Consider the following 18576-nt stretch of genomic DNA (forward strand, 5'->3'; position numbering starts at 1 on the left):
CAATGGTGAACCCCTCTGTTAATTAAACCAAATACCCAGAAAAGCTCACCTTGTCTCATAATCTGTTAAATAGAGGTTGTCTTTGCTGTAAGCACGGGGCTATGAAAGTGGAGAGAAATTGAAGAGTAACAGATGTGCCAGCAAGCCCAGGATCAAGAGCAGCCTCCAGCAGCTGCTGAACAGCTTCCAAATGAAGAAGGCCCTACTATATGTCGCACCAGGATGTGCACGAGGGACATGAGGCCCAGAAGTCTATCCTTCTCAATGCATTTCCTCCAGATGACCATGGTGTAGTGTCTCTACAGATCAAGGATGTCCTGGGATACTGTCACACAACTATGCTAACTGCTGATGCAAGACTGCAACTGGAAGAAGTGTGGAGTATCCTACCCCAGTGACCCTCAAGCTGACAGCTAAAACTTAAGGCCGCTGTATGCTTCCAAGGATCACTGGGCTCCTGTGTGATATCTCACAACTCTCAACCCACAAAATGTATCAGGGTTGTTACTGATGTTCTTTGATTCTTATCATTCAACTTCATCTAATTTACCTGTGAAAAGTTCACTCTATATCCAGGGCAGTAGCCTTTGCCAACATGGCTAGCTTCTTTCAAGTACAGGCACTACTGACTGCACACACATTCCATTTAGAGTACCATATAACAATACAACTTGTTGTTATCAGCAGAAAATGATTTCATTCCATCAAAATATACATAAGCTGTACCATTAGTACCACATGCTAGAAGTTTGAAAGCTGTTATGGTGCCTATGTATTTTAGAATTCTCATGTTCCTGCTCCAATTGAAGAGCCAGCAACCTTCAAGAATGATCACTGGGAGACAAGGATGTCCCCTGCAAACATTGCCGATATCTCTGCTTTGCAATCCTCTGACTGACACCAAGCCTAAGTATAAAATGTTGCCCATTGTTTAACCAGAGCCAACTTGCATCATGCAGGCTTCCTGAAGATAAGGTTCCAATGCTTCAATGCTCTAAGAAAGTGTTTCAGTATACCCCCATGTGTGTTACACGTATAACCGACTGCAACTGGAGCAGACTGAGTGGAGATGTAATGAACTCTGAAGAGCGAGGAGGTAGAATCTGTTTTCTGAACAGGAAGATCAATCTGGATCAATATGAGGTATTGCATTTTGGTACAACAAATAAGGTTTGGGATTGTAAAACTAATGGTAGGGACTTGATTAGAGTTGGAGAACAGAGGGACCTAAGGGTGCAGGTACATAATTTTTTGAAGTCTGTATCACATATCGACAGGGTGATTAAAAGATATTTGCATGCTTGCCTTCATTGCTCAGTCCTTTGAGTTCAGAAATTTGGGAGGTCATGTTGAGGTTGTACAGTTGGGCATTAGTGAGGCCTCTTCTGGAATACTGTGTCCAGTTCTGGTTGCAGAGTTATAGGAAGGATATTATTAAGCTGGAGATTGTTCAGAAGAGATTTACCAGGATATTGTATGGTATGGCAAGAGGCTGGATAGGCTGGCACTTTTCTCACTGGAGTGTAGGAGGTTGAGAGGCAACCTTATAGCAGTTTATAAAATAAAGACGGACATAGATAGCGTTAATAATAATTGGTTTTTCATTAGGATGGGGGGATTTCAAGACTAGAGGATGCATTTTTAAAGTGAGAGGAGAAAGATTCAAAAATGTCATGAGAAGCAGATGTGTCACTCAGAGAGTAGTTTATGTGTGGAATTAACTACCTGAGACATTGGTGGATGTGGGTACAACTACAACCTTTTTGTATAGATACATGAGTAGGAATATTTTGGAGGGATATGGGCCAGAAACAAGCAGGTGGACTCATTTAGTTTGGGATTATGTTTGGCTGGTTAGACTAAAGAGTCTGCTTCTGTGCTGTATGACTCGATGAAGACATCAGGGAGGAGGAACATTACTTTCTGTCTCAAAGACCTGCAGTGTCAGGTGCAACAAACGAAAAGGATTTAATTGACATCAGGTTCTAATAGTGTGAGCTGAGCACAGTAATGGCTTATTAATTGTAAACTTGTTGCTGCTGAAATAGCAAGTTGTCCTTTTCTGATCCCAGAAGCAAATGCATTTTTTGTTTGCTTTTTCTTTGATTTTGCAATTGCTGATGTTACAAAGCGGTAGGTTGAACCCCCCGTTAATTAAACCAAAATGCCAGAAAAGCTCACCTCGCCTCATAATCTGTTAAAATGTGAGTGATAGAAAACTCCCAAATTCCACTATTAAAATAAAAAATAAAAAATTATTTTTCTAACTCTAATTGTAATCTTTAAACAAAAAAATTCACAATTGCAATCCCCCCTTTCTCTTAACTGCTTACTGTCTGAATCCAACTCTCTGTTCCAATAAGATCGTTATTAAAATTAACTTAGTCTCAGAACCATACAGTCTCTGTCTTCTTCCAGGACTTTGCTCTTCCAGCTGATAATCTCCCTTGGTCATCTTCTTTCTTTTTACTGCGAGTATGTTTCACATGAAAGGTACTTAGAGCGTTTTCTAATTTCTTTGAGAGCAAGATGTTCGATGGGCAATTACCTCTCCAGCAGTTTCTCTCTCTATGGCAGTTCCTCTCTGACCAATTTTCAAAACATCCACATTGTTATACTACCATCCCAACAGTGATTGTCTCATTGGCTCGATGTTGGCAAAGCAATAAATTCAAACTCAATTGGGTTTTAGTATCCTGGGGAACAATTTAAAATTGATTGGCTGATTTGGAATTATTGTCAAAACAGCAACCAAAAATCAGGTATTCATTTCACGTCCAAATGTTACGTATGTTCAATTTTCCAGGATAATGAGAGGCATAGATAGAGTCGATAGCCAGAGACTATTTCCCAGGGCAGAAATGACTAACACGAGGGGTCATAGTTTTAAGCTGGTTGGAGGAAAGTATAGAGGGGATGTCAGAGGCGGGTTCTTTACACAGAGAGTTGTGAGAGCATGGAATGTGTTGCCAGCAGCAGTTGTGGAAGCAAGGTCATTGGGGACATTTAAGAGACTACTGGACATGCATATGGATCAGTGGTCAGCATAACATCGTGGGCTGAAGGGCCTGTTCTGTGCTGTACTGTTCTATGTTCTATGTTCTACTCTAAAACCACCATCAAATATTATACACAGGTGCTTGTAATCTCTCAGTTCAGAACAGCATTCTCATTTCTTAAAGGTAAGAACAAGCCATCAACTTCATAACACCTCCCCCTTTAAGAAAAAGTGAACCATCACAATGAAAAGATAGCTTTTTTCTCTAATTCTTAATCCCATTATTATGAAATACATACATCATTAATCTAACTTGCACTTTTCATATTAATTTCTGCACACATATGTAACAATCGAATCAATACTGTCCAATCTTATCTAAACCTTTTCTTTTAAATCTGCTATAACGCATCTGCTATCACATTTTTGCGGCACACAACATGTATAATTTCTAAATTAAAAATCCAATGAAATAGTCCTATATTTTTGGCTTTAAATCTCTCCAAAAATGCAAGAGGATTGTGATCCATGTACCCAACCACCTCCAACATATTGTTTGTCACATAAACATTAAAATAGTGTAAGGCCAGCAGCAAACTCAATAACTCTTTCTCAATGGGAGAGTATTTTCTCTGGTGGGTGTTGAGTTTCCTTGAAAAGCAGCCAACTGGCCATTCAATTCCATCATCATCTTCCTGTAGCAGTACAGCTCTAACTCCTGTGTCACTACCATCGATTGCAACTTAAAAGGCTTTCAAAAAACTTTGGTGCAGCTAAAACTGGTGTTGTGGATAGTACGACTTTTAAATTCTCAAATGCCTCCTTGCATTGTTCTGTCCACTGAAATTTTGTTTTCTTCTTTAGTAAATCCATCAACAGTGCCACCACACTGCTGAACAAACTTCCATTGAATCCGCCAAGTCCTAAAAAGTGAAGCACCTCTTTCTTCAGGGATAGTGGCGGAAATTCCTCAATGCTCTTCAAGTTCACATTGCTTGGGGTTATCGTTCCATGTCCGATGTTATGTCCCAAGAATTCAGTTTTCCTTAAGTTTATTACCAGTTTTGCTTCTCATAATTGGTCAAAGAGGTCTGCCAACTGTACCGTGTGATCTTTCCATGACTCACTAAAGGTCACTACATCATCCAGATAAACTGCACAATTTCTTAATCTGGCCACATCTCTGTTTATGAGTTTTTGGAATGTGATTGGTGCATTATTCATTCCAAAGGGCATCACTTTGAATTGATATAGCCCATTTAGGGTTTCACTTTCTCTGATAAAGCTACCTGCCAATAACTGCGCAGTAAGTCCAACTTCATGATGCAAGTGACTTGTCCAAATTTCTCTACACTATCCTCCAACCTTGGTATTAAATAGGAGTCCAATTTAGTTAAGGCATTGACTTTGCAATCGTTCAGACAAAATCATTGAGTCCTTAAAATAAAAGCAATTTACTGCGGATGCTGGAATCTGAAATCAAAAGAGAAAATGCTGGAAAATCTCAGCAGGTCTGGCAGCATCTGTAAGGAGAGAAAAGAGCTGACGTTTCAAGTCTAACTGACCCTTTGTCAAAGCTAAAAGAAAGGTAGAAATAGGGAGGTATTTACACTAGGCTGAGAGAAGGTGTGTCATAGCTCCAGAAGCAAAGGTAACAATCCTTCAATGCAAACTAGAGGAACAGCATCTCATCTTCCAACTAGGCACATGACAGCCTGCCAGTCTCAACATTGAATTCAACAACTTCAGATAATTTTATTTCATTTATTTTATTTATCTTTTTTTATTTTTTTTCACTGTTCTGCACCTCTTATTTCTTGATTGTCTCTCTTTCTCTCGCTCTCCACTCTCTCATCACCTTTTTCCTTTCCTCTTCCCCCTTTGCTACCCTTCTCCCCTGTTTTCCATTTTGCCTCTGCTTCACCCCTCCCCCCATCCCCCACATATTTTTGTCACATAGCACTGACTTCACCCTTGTTCATTCACAGCTCCTAATCTCCCTATCTCTCTATGTACTGTCATTATCACCTCTTTATTGCTACCTTTGCTTCTGGAGCCATGACATCTTCTCTCAGCCTAGTATAAATACCTCCCTATTTCTTGCCTTTTTTTAGCTTTGACAAAGGGTAGGTTAGACTCGAAATGTCAGCTCTTTTCTCTCCTTACAGATACTGCCAGACCTGCTGAGATTTTCCAGCATTTTCTCTTTTGGTTTCATTGAGTCCTTTCAGGTTTACTAACTAGCATGACCAACAAACTCCAGTCATTCTGATTCAGTTCAATGATATGCTTGTTGAGCATCGCATCCATTTCCTTCTGGACCTGTGCAGCTTTGAGAAGATTAAACATATAGGGGTATTGTTTTATTGGAACAGCATTCACTACTTATACCTCATGCACAATAGCATTAGCCTTTCTCATTCTATTCATGCATATATCCTCATACTGTTACAACAAAGCTTTCAGCTCAACTCTTTGCTTCTGAGACAGAGAGTTCACTAACCTAACCAACTCCTCAAGGATTTCCTCATTATTTAAAGTATTTTGAGCACATCAAATTCCATGACATCTGGATTTTTTTTCCTCACTCTGCAGGTCTGTATATAAAACCTGATTCTTAAATCCCTTGTCTCTATTATAGTACATTTTCAACATATTCACATGACATACCCAATAGTTATTTTCTATCCAGAATCTTTACTAGATAGTTTACTTGACTCAACCATTTCTCAATTTTATAGGGGCCCCTAAACCTAGCTTTGAAGGGATCCCTACCACTGGTAGCAATACTAATATGTCATCCCCATGAGAAAACATCTGCATTTTAGAGATTATGTCTGCCACCTGCTTCATTCTATGCTGTGCCCTCTTCAGGTGCTATTTAGCTAACTGTCCTACCTGGTTTAATCTCACCTCATATTTGTAATCCAAGTGTGAGATCTCCGACTTTAATCCTATCAATTTTTCTTTAATTAGTTTCAAAGGCCCTCTCACTTAATGTCCAAATATTTACTCAAAGGGAGTAAACTGAGTAGATTCATTTCAGGCATCTCTAATGGCAAACAATATGAATGCGATACCTGTATCTCAATCATTTAGGTAATCCTGACAGTATGCTCTGAACACAGTCTTCAGGGCCTGATGCCACCTTTCCAATGCTCCCTGGGTTTAGGGTGGTATGCATTTGATTTAAAGTGTTGTATGCCAAAGCTATCCATGACATTCTTCAACAGCATGGCAGTAAAATTAGACCCTTGAATCTCTCTGAGTACCCCATACTTGGTAAAGAAAGCTAGGTAAAAACAATGACTGCAGATGCTGGAAACCAGATTCTGGATTAGAGTGGTGCTGGAAAAGCACAGCAGTTCAGGCAGCATCCGAGGAGCAGGGAAATCAACGTTTCGAGCAAAGGCCCTTCATCAGGAAAGAGGTAGAATGCCTGAAGGGTGGAGAGATAAATGAGAGGAGGGTGGGGATAGGGAAAAAATAGCATAGAGTACAATAGGTGAGTGGGTGTGGGGATGAAGGTGATAGGGCAGGGAGGAGGGTGGGGGAAGGTAGCAAAGAGTACAATGGGTGAATGGGGGGTGGGATAAAGGTGGTAAGTCAGAGAGGAGGGTAGAGTGGATAGGTGGAAAGGAAGATAGGCAGGTAGGACAAGTCATGGGGACAGTGCTGAGCTGGAAGTTTGGAACTGGGATGAGGTGGGAGAAGAGGAAGTGAGGAAATTGGTGAAGTCCACATTGAAGTGGAAATATATCCCTGGTGATGGGGTCCGTTTGGAGGTGGCAAAAATGTCATTGGATGATTTGGTTTATGCAAACGTTGGTAGGGTGGAAGGTGAGCACTAGGGGGGTTCTATCCTTGTTATGGTTGGAGGGGTGGGGTCTGAGGGCGGAGGTGCAGGATGTGGATGAGATGCATTGGACGGCATCCTTAACCATGTGGGAAGGGAAATTGCGGTCTCTAAAGAAGGAGGCCATCTGGTGTGTTCTGTGGTGGAACTGGTCCTCCTGAGAGCAGAAATGGCAGAGGCGGAGGAATTGGGAATACGGAATGGCATTTTTGCAGGAGGTAGGGTGGGAAGAGGTGTAATCCAGGTAGCTGTGGGAGTCGGTGAGTTTGTAAAAACCGTCGGTGTCAAGTCGGTCGTCATTAATGGAGATGGAGAGGTCCAGGAAGGGGAGGGAGGTGTCAGAGATGGTCCAGGTAAATTTAAGATCAGGGTGGAATGTGTTGGTGAAGTTGATGAATTGCTCAACCTCCTCACGGGAGCACGAGGTGGCGCCAATGCAGTCATCAATGTAGCGGAGGAAGAGGTGGGGAGTGATGCCGGTGTCACTACGGAGGATGGACTGTTCTACGTAGCCAACAAAGAGACAGACATAGCTACCAACCCCTCCATCACCCTTTTTGCCTGAACATTCCATAATGGAATTGCCTCCCGAAATCTGGTGGACACATCTGTTATGGTTAACAAGTACTGGTTCTCACTTTTAGTTTTAGGGAGAGGACCTACACAATCAATCATAACCTGCCTGCAAGGTTCTTCAAATGCAGGAATTGGCCACAAAGGTGCTGGTTTTACTACTTCCTGTAGCTTACCTACCATTAAGCACATATGACATGTACAGCAAAATGTAACCACATCCTTATGCAGTCCAGGCCAATAGAAATGTTTTTGTACCTTAGCCTGAGTCTTCCTCACACCTTGGTGACCTCCTACTGGTAATTCATGTGCTACCCCGAATACTTCCTATCTGTATGCTACTGGCAACACAATCTGGTGAACATCTGCCCATTTTTCCTTAGCACTAACCTGACATGTTCTCCATTTTCATCTTAGGATTCTGTCTTTAAGGTAATAATCCTTTTCTAAGTATGCATCTATATATGTCTCATCTTTCTGTTGTAGGTCCATTAGCCTTTCAGGACTAAACACTTCTGCCTGACTCTACCTGTTCAGGTTTTTCCTGCACCATTGCATCAAACAGGGCATCAGCTAACTGATCCTGACCTCCTTATCTTTCTCTTTAATTTTTCTTCTTGCTGTAACTTACAACAGTGGGATCTTGTTACTACAAAATCTGGAAATATTCCAGGGTATTTTTCTTTTAACTCTTCAGGTCCGTGGTTTTCCTTTGGTTTCTTCACCATCTTGGATCCTGCCAAGTTGTTCCCAAGAACAAACTGTATTTCTGGAACTGACACTCTATCAATCACTCCCACTGTTACTTCCCTCATCTTGATTTGGCTCTCCAACCTGATTTTATACAGGGAAATGCTACATTTCTGTCCATCTATTCCACAAATTACCACTCTCTCAGGTAACATGTCAGAAGAGTGCAAATCCTTTCATCTCTTACTATTAGATACTGATTAGCTCCTGTATCTCTCAAAATTGTAACTTCTTCCCTTCTCCCTCTGCACTTCCTGAGTAAACTTTACTCATCCCCTGCCTCGACTGTGCACTGTCCTGCAGCTCCTCGACTTTCTTTAGGGTTTCCTTTACTACTTCCACTATTGCCACTGGCTTAGCCTCTTTTACCACATCTTTTCTCACAGTGCCTTTCTTCAGTGACCGGCACTATGATCATATGTGTCCCACCTTCTGAGAGTGAAAACAGCTTTTTCTCAGTGCCCTTCTTAAACCATCAGCACTGTAATTTTATGTGTAAATGCCTGAGGCCTTTCACCTCCTTTCCACCCTCTTGGGCTTCTTTTTTCACCTGTGGTAAACTACTCTTTGTTTCGTAGTGTAGTATCTTCCCTTCTCCGAATTTCTATCCCTCACAGGATGAAATTCTTGTCGGAAGCTAAACATTGCCTTATGCACCAATGCATACTCATCTGTCATCTCTGTTGCTCTTCTCACTTCCTGAACTTTCTGTTCATCTACATAAACTCGTATCATCTCTGGAACTGAGTCTTTAAGCAGAATAATCTCTCTTAAAGCCTCATAGGCTTTGTCTATTTTTAAGGTCCTCACCCATCAATGAAAATTACTATACTTAATTCTTTCAAACTCAACATAAATCTGGCCTGATTCTTTCTTTATGTTTCTGAACCATTTCTATATGCTTCTGGTACCAATTCATAAGAACTCAAAATAACCTGTTTGACATCAGTATAATCTCTTGACCCCTCAACTGCAAATACCTCACCAGCTCTACCTATCAGCTTAGTCTGAACTAACATTCCCCACATGTTCTCTGGCCACTCCATCTGTCTAGCCAATTTTTCAAATGAAATAAAGAAGGCATAGTAATCTTTCCCATCAAAATGTGGCAATGTTTGAACATGTTTGTATACATCACCACCATCTCCCTTCATCTCCATCCTGTTAACATGATGTTCCTGACTAATTTGCAGCTTCTGAAGTTCAAATTCTCTCTCTCTTTCTCTTTCTTCTCTCCTTCATTCCCTTTCTCTTTCTTCTCTCTCTCTCATTCTCTTTCTCCTCTCTCTCGTACTCTTTCTCTTCCTTCTCTCCCTCTTTCTTTTTGCTCAGCTAAGACCCTTCTCTCCTTTTCTTTTTCCTCTAAAATGGCTCTTCTTTACCTTTCTTTATATTCTAACACGATTTGCCTCAATTGCAATAATTTTTTTCTAACTCTACTGCACTTATCCTTTTCTCTGATACACCTAAGTGCTTGATCAACTCCATTCGAATTTCAGCTTTCCTTTTGTCGCAGTTAAATCCCAACATCGATTGTCTCATTGGTTCGATGTTGGGTAAAACATTAAATTCAAACTTGATTGGGTTTTATCATCCTGGGGCATAACTTAAACTAATTAGTTAAATTAAAATTGTTGTCAAAACAGCAACCAAAATGCAGGTATCCATTTCACTGCCAAATGTTATATATTTTCAATGTTGCAGTACACTCTGGGACTACCATCCAGTAATATACGTGGGCACTTGTAATCTCTCAGTTCAGAAAAGCATTCTCTTACTTTTAGAGGTACAGTACATGCCTTCAACTTCATAGCACTGAATAAAAATGAACATTTTAACCTTTTGAAGGCTTTCCAGTATCTGGTGGTCCCACGTCAAATAATGAATAGATGTTAAGCCACATCCAAAAGATTTGCAGGTTTAGGTGAATTGACCATGTTAACTTGCCCATCGTGTTAGGTGCTTTAGTCAGAGGGAAATGAGTCTGGGCGGGTTAATTTTCGGACGGTCGGTGTGGACTTGTTGGGCTGAAGGGCCTGTTTCCACACTGTAGGGAATCTAATCTAATCGACATTGAACATTAGAGAAAGAATAGCACTCCCTTATACAGATTCAGAGATACTTTTCATCAGCTTGTTTAGATGTATTATGAGACATTTCTGCAACAGGTGGGAATTTAACCCTGGCATTAATGATCAGAGATAGGGACAATGCCAATATGTCAAGAACAACAGATAGCATGTGCATAGAGGTGTGGCATTTAGCTAATGGGACATTCTGAGGAGAATAGCATGAGAAACCTCGCTAGAGCTTACAGAGAGAAACCCTCCATGAAACTGTCTAAAATTAGCCAATTTCTGGTTTCTTTTCAGCCTCAAGTTGAAGCAAATTTTTATCATATTGATTCCTAATGAAGCACTTATGCCCGAAATGTTAATTCTCTGCTCCTCAGATGCTGCCTGACCTGCTGTGCTTTCCTCACTTTCTCCTAGCAAATTTTTGACATACAGCCAAAAATTCATGAATGTGTGAAATTGCAGCAATGCCATTTTCTCCCATTAAAAAGGGCACAAATAAGTTGGGAAGGTGCAGAAATATCATAAGTCATCCATTTTTTTGAAATGAGTGAGAAAGCCACCAAGAAAAAGAACAAAATGGTGCCAATCCTCCATCTTGCTGCTTCATATCCAAATTTTACATTTATGAAGACATTACAATTTAAAGGAATTTGTTAATTAAGTTTGCAAATCAAGAACAATTTGAAAGCTTTATTGAAATAATACCTTTACAATTTAAAGGTTTTGCAAAAAAGGCTTTCATAATTTAAAATACAGAAATAATTTGAAGAGGAATTGAAGGAAGTAGCTTAAAGCAATAAATCAATCCGAGATAACAGCTTATTAATTTTTTTATTTTGCTTTATCAATAGTAATAAGCGTAATTGAAATTATCAAAAATGTTCTTCAAGCTGGATAATTTGTAAGTTTTCTAGCAATTGAATTGAGACTATAATTCAGACTTAAAGATGAAAAACTGAAGATACTGCAGTTTTTCAATTTTTATTTTGAAAACTTTCAGAATTTGAAGTGAATAATCTATTTCAAAACAAAGAAATGGAGAAAATTATTAAACTTCAGGCTGATTTACTGTCATACTCAAGACAGTATGAAATTGGTCAGTGTGGAAGAAATAATTTGTGAAATACAGATTTGCTTCAGGTCAACAGAAAAAGTCACGAGCAGAGCAAGAAATGTACTGCTTTATTCTTTAGGTCCATTAAGAGACACACTATTAACAGACAAAATATTTAAAAAGATACTGAAACCTTTAATGGGGACTTACAATATATTTTGATAACCTTCTCAATTTCAGAACTAATTCTCTTATGTAAATGGCAAGTTTCAATAAAAAAAACAACTTCGAGGAGTATCTGTTCACAACTTTGTAATACATCTTTATGCATTGCCTGAATTTCGTGAGTATGAGGTAGTATGAACAGGGTAAAAACAATGACTGCAGTTGCTGGAAACCAGATTCTGGATTAGTGGTGCTGGAAGAGCGCAGCAGTTCAGGCAGCATCCAAGGAGCAGCAAAAGCCCTTCATCAGGAATAAAGGCAGAGAGCCTGAAGCGTGGAGAGATAAGCTAGAGGAGGGTGGGGGTGGAGAGAAAGTAGCAAAGAGTACAATAGGTGAGTGGGGGAGGGGATGAAGGTGATAGGTCAGGGAGGAGGGTGGAGTGGATAGGTGGAAAAGCAGATAGGCAGGTAGGACAAGTCATGGGGACAGTGCTGAGCTGGAAGTTTGGAACTAGGGTGAGGTGGGGGAAGGGGAAATGAGGAAACTGTTGAAGTCCACATTGATTCTGATAGGAAGGGGTTGAAGTGTTCCGAGGCGAAAGATGAGGCGTTCTTCCTCCAGGCATCTGGTGGTGAGGGAGCGGTGGTGAAGGAGGCCCAGGACCTCCATGTCCTCGGCAGAGTGGGAGGAGGAGTTGAAATGTTGGGCCACAGGGCGGTGTGGTTGATTCGTGCAGGTGTCCCGGAGAGGTTCCCTAAAGCTCTCTGCTAGGAGGCATCCAGTGTCTCCAATGTAGAGGAGACCGCATCAGGAGCAACGGATACAATAAATGATATTAGTGGATGTGCAAGTAAAACTTTGATGGATGTGGAAGGCTTTTTTAGGGCCTTGGATGGAGGTAGGGTGGAAGGTGAGCACCAGGGAGGTTCTGTCCTTGTTACAGTTAGAGGGGTGGGGTCTGAGGGCGGAGGTGCAGGATGTAGACGAGATGCGTTAGAGGCATCTTTGACCACTTGGGAAGGGAAATTGCGGTCTCTAAAGAAGGAGGCCATCTGGTGTGTTCTGTGGTGGAACTGGTCCTCCTGGGAGCAGATACGGTGGAGGCAGAGGAATTGGGAATACGGGATGGCATTTTTGCAAGAGGTAGGGTGGGAAGAGGTATAATCCAGGTAGCTGTGGGAGTCAGTGGGCTTGTAAAAAATGTCAGTGTCAATTTGGTCGTCATTAATGGAGATAGAGAGGTCCAGGAAGGGGAGGGAGGTGTCAGAGATGGTCCAGGTAAATTTAAGATCAGGGTGGAATGTGTTGGTGAAGTTGATGAATTGCTCAACCTCCTCGGGGGAGCACGAGGTGGTGCCAATGCAGTCATCAATGTAGCGGAGGAAGAGGTGGGGAGTGGTGCCGGAGTCACTACGGAGGATGGACTGTTCTACGTAGCCAACAAAGAGACAGGCATAGCTGGGGCCCATACATGTGCCCACGGCTACCCCTTTGGTCTGGAGGAAGTGGGAGGATTTGAAGGAGAAATTGTTAAGGGTGAGGACCAGTTCCACAAAACGAATTAGAGCGTCAGTGGAAGGGTACTGTTGGGGACGTCGGGGGAGGAAAAAAACGGAGGGCTTGGAGGCCCTGGTCATGGCGGATGGAGGTGTAGAGGGATTGGATATCCATGGTGAAGATGAGGCGTTGGGGGTCAGGGAAACGGAGGTCTTGGAGGAGGTGGAGGGCGTGGGTGGTGTCTTGAACGTATGTGGGGAGTTCCTGGACTAGGGGGGATAGGACAGTTCGAGGTAGGTGGGGATGAGTTTAGTGGGGCAGGAGCATGCTAAGACAATGGGTCGGCCAGACCTATCAGAGATAGAATTGTCTTTCATAATCCAAGGAAGATCGCACACAGGAAAATGCTATCCATCTCGAGTTCAAGGGTGAGATTTGGAAAACCACAGAAAAATCCAAGGAATAGGTTTACTCCAGAAGACAATCAGATTCTGTCAGCTTAGTGAGGTACAGACATTTCAAACAGTCTTGCAATAAATCCGTTACAAACATCTCTTACAACTGATTTAAGTGGAAGTGGGGCACCCAGAGCTTACAAAGCGGTTGTATTCACAAGGTCTGACCCAATAACCATCAAAGGTTATGGGAAAGAGAAAAACTGCAAGGTGAGTTGAGGAGCAGCAATTTATGGATAAAGAATGCCCAGTTTTCTTCCCATGTAAGTTTCTTGCTCCAATTATGCATCAAAATCATCAAGGAAATTCAATACTTTTGGAATTAAATCAAAGAGGAAGTGCATGTTACCACAACAACATGGACTCCCTGTTTGAGAGTGCAGTTAGCTGGACAGCCAATGTGGACCAGTGTGGATATTAACACCACAGGATTCAATCTCCATTCTGACTGGGGTGATTTGGCTTTGCACCCCCACACTGCAAAGGAATCCAAAATTACTTTGGAATATGCATGTTTGCATCCACACTGTAGTCCGGAACTATGAATAGTGATGGTCAGGAGTGCAATTTTCTTTCAATCATATGACTGACCAGAATCTCTCCAGTTCTTTGTTTCATTCTGTTGTGGGTTTTTGACATCACCGCCATTTGTCCCTGCCCAGGGGGTAATTAAGAGATACATGTTGTGGATCCAGAGTCACATGTGAGTCAGACCATGTGAGGATAGTAGATTCCTTCCCTGAAGAGCATTAGACGCTTTTTTGCCTGACAATCAATAATGGTTAAATAGCCATAATTAGACTCTTAATTCCATAGTTTTATTAAAGTTAAGTTGTACTATTCATGGCAGGATTTGAAACTTGGTTTCTGGATTAATCGTTAGTAATAATAGCACTCCTCCTCACTTGCCAGCGATTTATAAGTTGATTCTTCACTTCTTTAATCAAAGTGTGACTTACTTTTCTTGACTTTAAAATCCTGGAGTGGATCTTGACCCAGAGCTTGAATCAGAGGTAGGGGCACTTGCCCCCAGACATAAGACTTCCCCACAATTAGTTTCAAAGCTCAGTAGTTGATGGATTTGATCATTACTTTTCTAGGAAGCAAAACGTTTTCAAAATGTCGATAAATCTTGGATAAAAATTATGCAACGAGCTCATGAAATTCCAACGGTAGTTCAGTGCTGTGTTGGAGACGACACAATGGGACAGCTTCTACCCCACTTGCAGGAGCAACTGGAGGTTTGCCAGAAATCCCTAACTGGGTAAGAATATCAGTTGGTATATAATATTTGCATGCAACATTTGCAAGAAATATAGCTTACAACCAATAATGTAAAACCAAAATGCCATAAAAGAAATAAGACCAGAGAGTAGAATTTGTGTGTTAAAATGACTGGTGAGGGAGAAATGAGTTTTGAGGCATGTAGCGCCAAATTCGGGATTAAAAAAAGCTGGGACATTGGATTTATCCCCACTGGAACCATGCTAGGTTCAGTGTTCTGCCAAGAGCTATAATTAGGGCTTGAAAAAAAATTGAATATTCATGAAAAAAGAAATAGTCCACGTAAGGATTTACAACATAGAACAGTACAGCACAGAACAGGCCCTCAGCCCACGATGTTGTGCCAACCATTGATCTTCATGTAAGGTAAACCTAATGTATGAACCCTCAAATTTCTGTGGCCATATGTATGATTAGATTACTAACAGTATGGAAACAGGCCCTTCGGCCCAACAAGTCCACACTGACCCGCCGAAGCGCACCCAACCAGACCCATTCCCTTACATTTACCCCTGCACTTTGCACTATGGGCAATTTAGCATGGTCAATTCACCTAACATGCACATTTTCGGACTGTCAGAGGAAACCGGAGCACCCGGAGGAAACCCACACAGACACAGGGACAATGTGCAAACTCCACATAGTCAGTTGCCTGAGGCAAGAATTGAACCCAGGTCTCTAGCGCTGTGAGGCAGCAGTGCTAGCCATTGTGCCATCGTGCATGTCCAGCAGTCTCTTAAATATCCCTAATGACCTCGCTTCCGCAACTGCTGCTGGCAATGCATTCAATGCTCCCACAACTCTCTGCATAAAGAACCCACCTCTGACATCCCCTCTATACTTTCCGCCAAAGAGCTTAAAACTATGACCCCTCATGTTAACAATTTCTGCCCTGGGAAAAGGTCTCTGGCTATCAACTCTATCTATGCCTCTCATTATCTTGTACACCTCAATTAGGTCCCCTCTCTTCCTTCTTTTTTCCAATGAAAATAGTCTGAGCTCAGTCAACCTCTCTTCGTAAAGTAAGCCCTCCATTCCAGGCAGCATCCTGGTAAACCTCCTCTGAACCCTCTCCAAAGCATCCACATCTTTCCTATAATGGGGCAACTAGAACTGGACACAGTATTCCAAGTACAGTCTAACCAAAGTTTTATAGCACTGCAACAAAATCTCACGGCTCTTAAACTCAATCCCCCTGTTAATGAAAGCCAAAACACCATATGCTTTCTTAACAACCCTGTCCACTTGGGTGGCAATTTTAAGGGATCTATGTACCTGCACACCAAGATCCCGCTGTTCCTCCGCACTGCCAAGAATCCTGTCTTTAATCCTGTACTCAACTTTCAAGTTCGACCTTCCAAAATGCATCACTTCACATTTATCCAGGTTGAACTCCATCTGCCACCTCTCAGCCCATCTCTGCATCCTATCAATGTCACGCTGCAGCCTACAACAGTCCTCTGTACTGTCAATGACACCTCTAACCTTTGTGTCATCTGCAAACTTGCTAACCCATCCTTCAATCTCCTCATCCAAGTCATTAATAAAAATTACAAAGAGTAGAGGCCCAAGAACAGAGCCCTGTGGAACACCACTCACCACTGACTTCCAGGCAGAATACTTTCCTTCCACTACCACTCACTGTCTTCTGTCGACTAGCCAATTCTGTATCCAGCCAGCTAAATTTCCCTGTATCCCATTCCTCCTGACCTTCTGAATGAGCCTACCATGGGGAACCTTATCAAATGCCTTACTGAAGTCCATAAACACCACATCCACCACTCAACCTTCATCAACTTGTCTAGTAGTATCCTCAAAGAACTCAATAAGATTTGTGAGGCATGACTTGTCCCTCACAAAGCCGTGCTGACTGCAATTAATCAAGCCATGCTCTTCCAGATGGTCATAAATCCTATCCCTCAGAATCCTTTCTAACACCTTGCAGATGACTGACGTGAGACTGAATGGTCTGTAATTGCCAGGGATTTCCCTATTTCCTTTCTTGAAGAGAGGAATTACACTTGCCTCCCTCCAGTCCTCAGGTACGACGCCGGTGGAGAGCGAGGATGCAAAGATCTTTGCAAGCAACGAAGCAATCACATTTCTCGCTTCCCAAAGCAGCCGAAGACAAATCTGCTCTTAATGTTTGTCAAAACTTTCAGCGCATCAGCTTCCTCAATCTCTATCTGTTCCAGCATGCTTACCTGCTCCTCAATGGTTTCATTCATTACAAGGTCCTTTTCTTTAGTAAAGACAGAAACAAAAAACTCATTTAGGGCTTCCCCTACCTCCTCAGACTCTATACACAAGTTTCCTATGCTATCCCTGATCGGCCCTACTCTTTCTTTGATCATTCTCTTATTCCTTGAGAAATGGCAACTAGCATGTGAGCATGAAAGACAGAATTTATTTCATTTCAACCATCGATAGAATGTTGGCTTTGCAGGCTAGCCAACAATTAAATGCACCAGCAAAATGAGCCAGAGTAGGAATACAGTTCTGAAAAGTCAGCATTGAAGACTTTTTAACTGAATGCCTGCAGCCTTCAGAACTATATAAATGAATTTAGGGGAGTCAGTGACATAGTGGGAATGTCATTGGACTAATAATCCAGAACCAAAACAAATTTTTATGTTGGTTTTCAGGATGTGGATGCCTTTGGTTGGGGCAACATAATTAACAATCCCTCATTGCCCTTGAGAAGACGGTGGTGAACTACCTTCTTGAATTGCTGCAGTCTATTTGAGTCTTAAATCAGTGATACGGAAATTGTTTCTAATATTTTTGAGTCAGCTAACAATAATTGCTTAAACAGGTCTTCTACTCATCTCACATACTCGACTCATGTTATTAAATACCACCAACATCATCTGAATTAATTACACATTTGCAAGCCTCACTTTATGTTAGTTCACTTGATTCATAAGCCTCTGAAATATGGCTGGGACATTATTTAACACAAATGGCATCACTTGTCTTTACTTGACATTAGTATGACCACGTAAAAACAATTCTGGATTAGTGGTGCTGGAAGAGCACAGCAGTTCAGGCAGCATCCCAGTAGCTTTGAAATCGATGTTTCGGGCAAAAGCCCTTCATCAGGAGTAAAGGCAGTGAGCCTGAAGCGTGGAGAGATAAGCTAGAGGAGGTGGGGTGGGGAGAAAGTAGCATAGAGTACAATGGGTGAGTGGGGGAGGGGATGAAGGTGATAGGTCAGGGAGGAGAGGGTGGAGTGGATAGGTGGAAAAGGAGATAGGCAGGTAGGACACCGCCACCGCCTCAACCTGTCTACCTCCCTCCCCCCCTTCAACCTCTCACCTTCACAATGCGCAGCCCTCCAGTCCCTCTGCTCCAATCCCAACCTCACCATCAAGCCAGCGGATAAAGGGGGCACAGTGGTAGTCTAGCACACTGACCTCTACACCGCTAAAGCCAAAAGTCAACTCGAGGACACCTCTTCCTACTGCCCCCTCGACCATGACCCCACCCCCCATCACGAAACCATCATCTTCCAGACCATACGGAACCTCATCACCTCAGGAGATCTCCCACCCACAGCTTCCAACCTCATAGTCCAGGAACCCCGCACTGCCTGGTTCTACCTCCTTCCCAAGATCCACAAGCCTGACCACCCTGGCCGACCCATTTTCTCAACATGCTCCTGCCCCACTGAACTCATCTCTAACCTACCTCGACACTGTCCTATCACTCCTAGTCCAGGGACTCCCCACATACGTTCGAGACACCACCCACGCCCTCCACCTCCTCCAAGACTTCCATTTCTCCGACCCCCAACTCCTCATCTTCACCATGGATATCCAATCCCTCGACACCTCCATCTGCCATGACCAGGGCCTCCAAGCCC

General features: G+C 42.3%; 1 protein-coding gene across 1 annotated transcript in view; it reads left to right on the forward strand.

Moving 5' to 3' along the window:
• The window catches only part of LOC140453953 (dynein axonemal heavy chain 8-like), a 1210036-nt gene that overhangs the window by 697012 nt on the left and 494448 nt on the right, over window positions 1-18576 (forward strand). The window contains exon 40 of the mRNA XM_072548830.1: window positions 14528-14691. Coding sequence (XP_072404931.1) covers window positions 14528-14691 — 164 coding nt within the window. The remainder of the gene's footprint in view (window positions 1-14527; window positions 14692-18576) is intronic.

Source organism: Chiloscyllium punctatum, chromosome 3 (genome assembly GCF_047496795.1).
Source record: "Chiloscyllium punctatum isolate Juve2018m chromosome 3, sChiPun1.3, whole genome shotgun sequence".
Classification (NCBI taxonomy): Eukaryota; Metazoa; Chordata; class Chondrichthyes; order Orectolobiformes; family Hemiscylliidae; genus Chiloscyllium; species Chiloscyllium punctatum.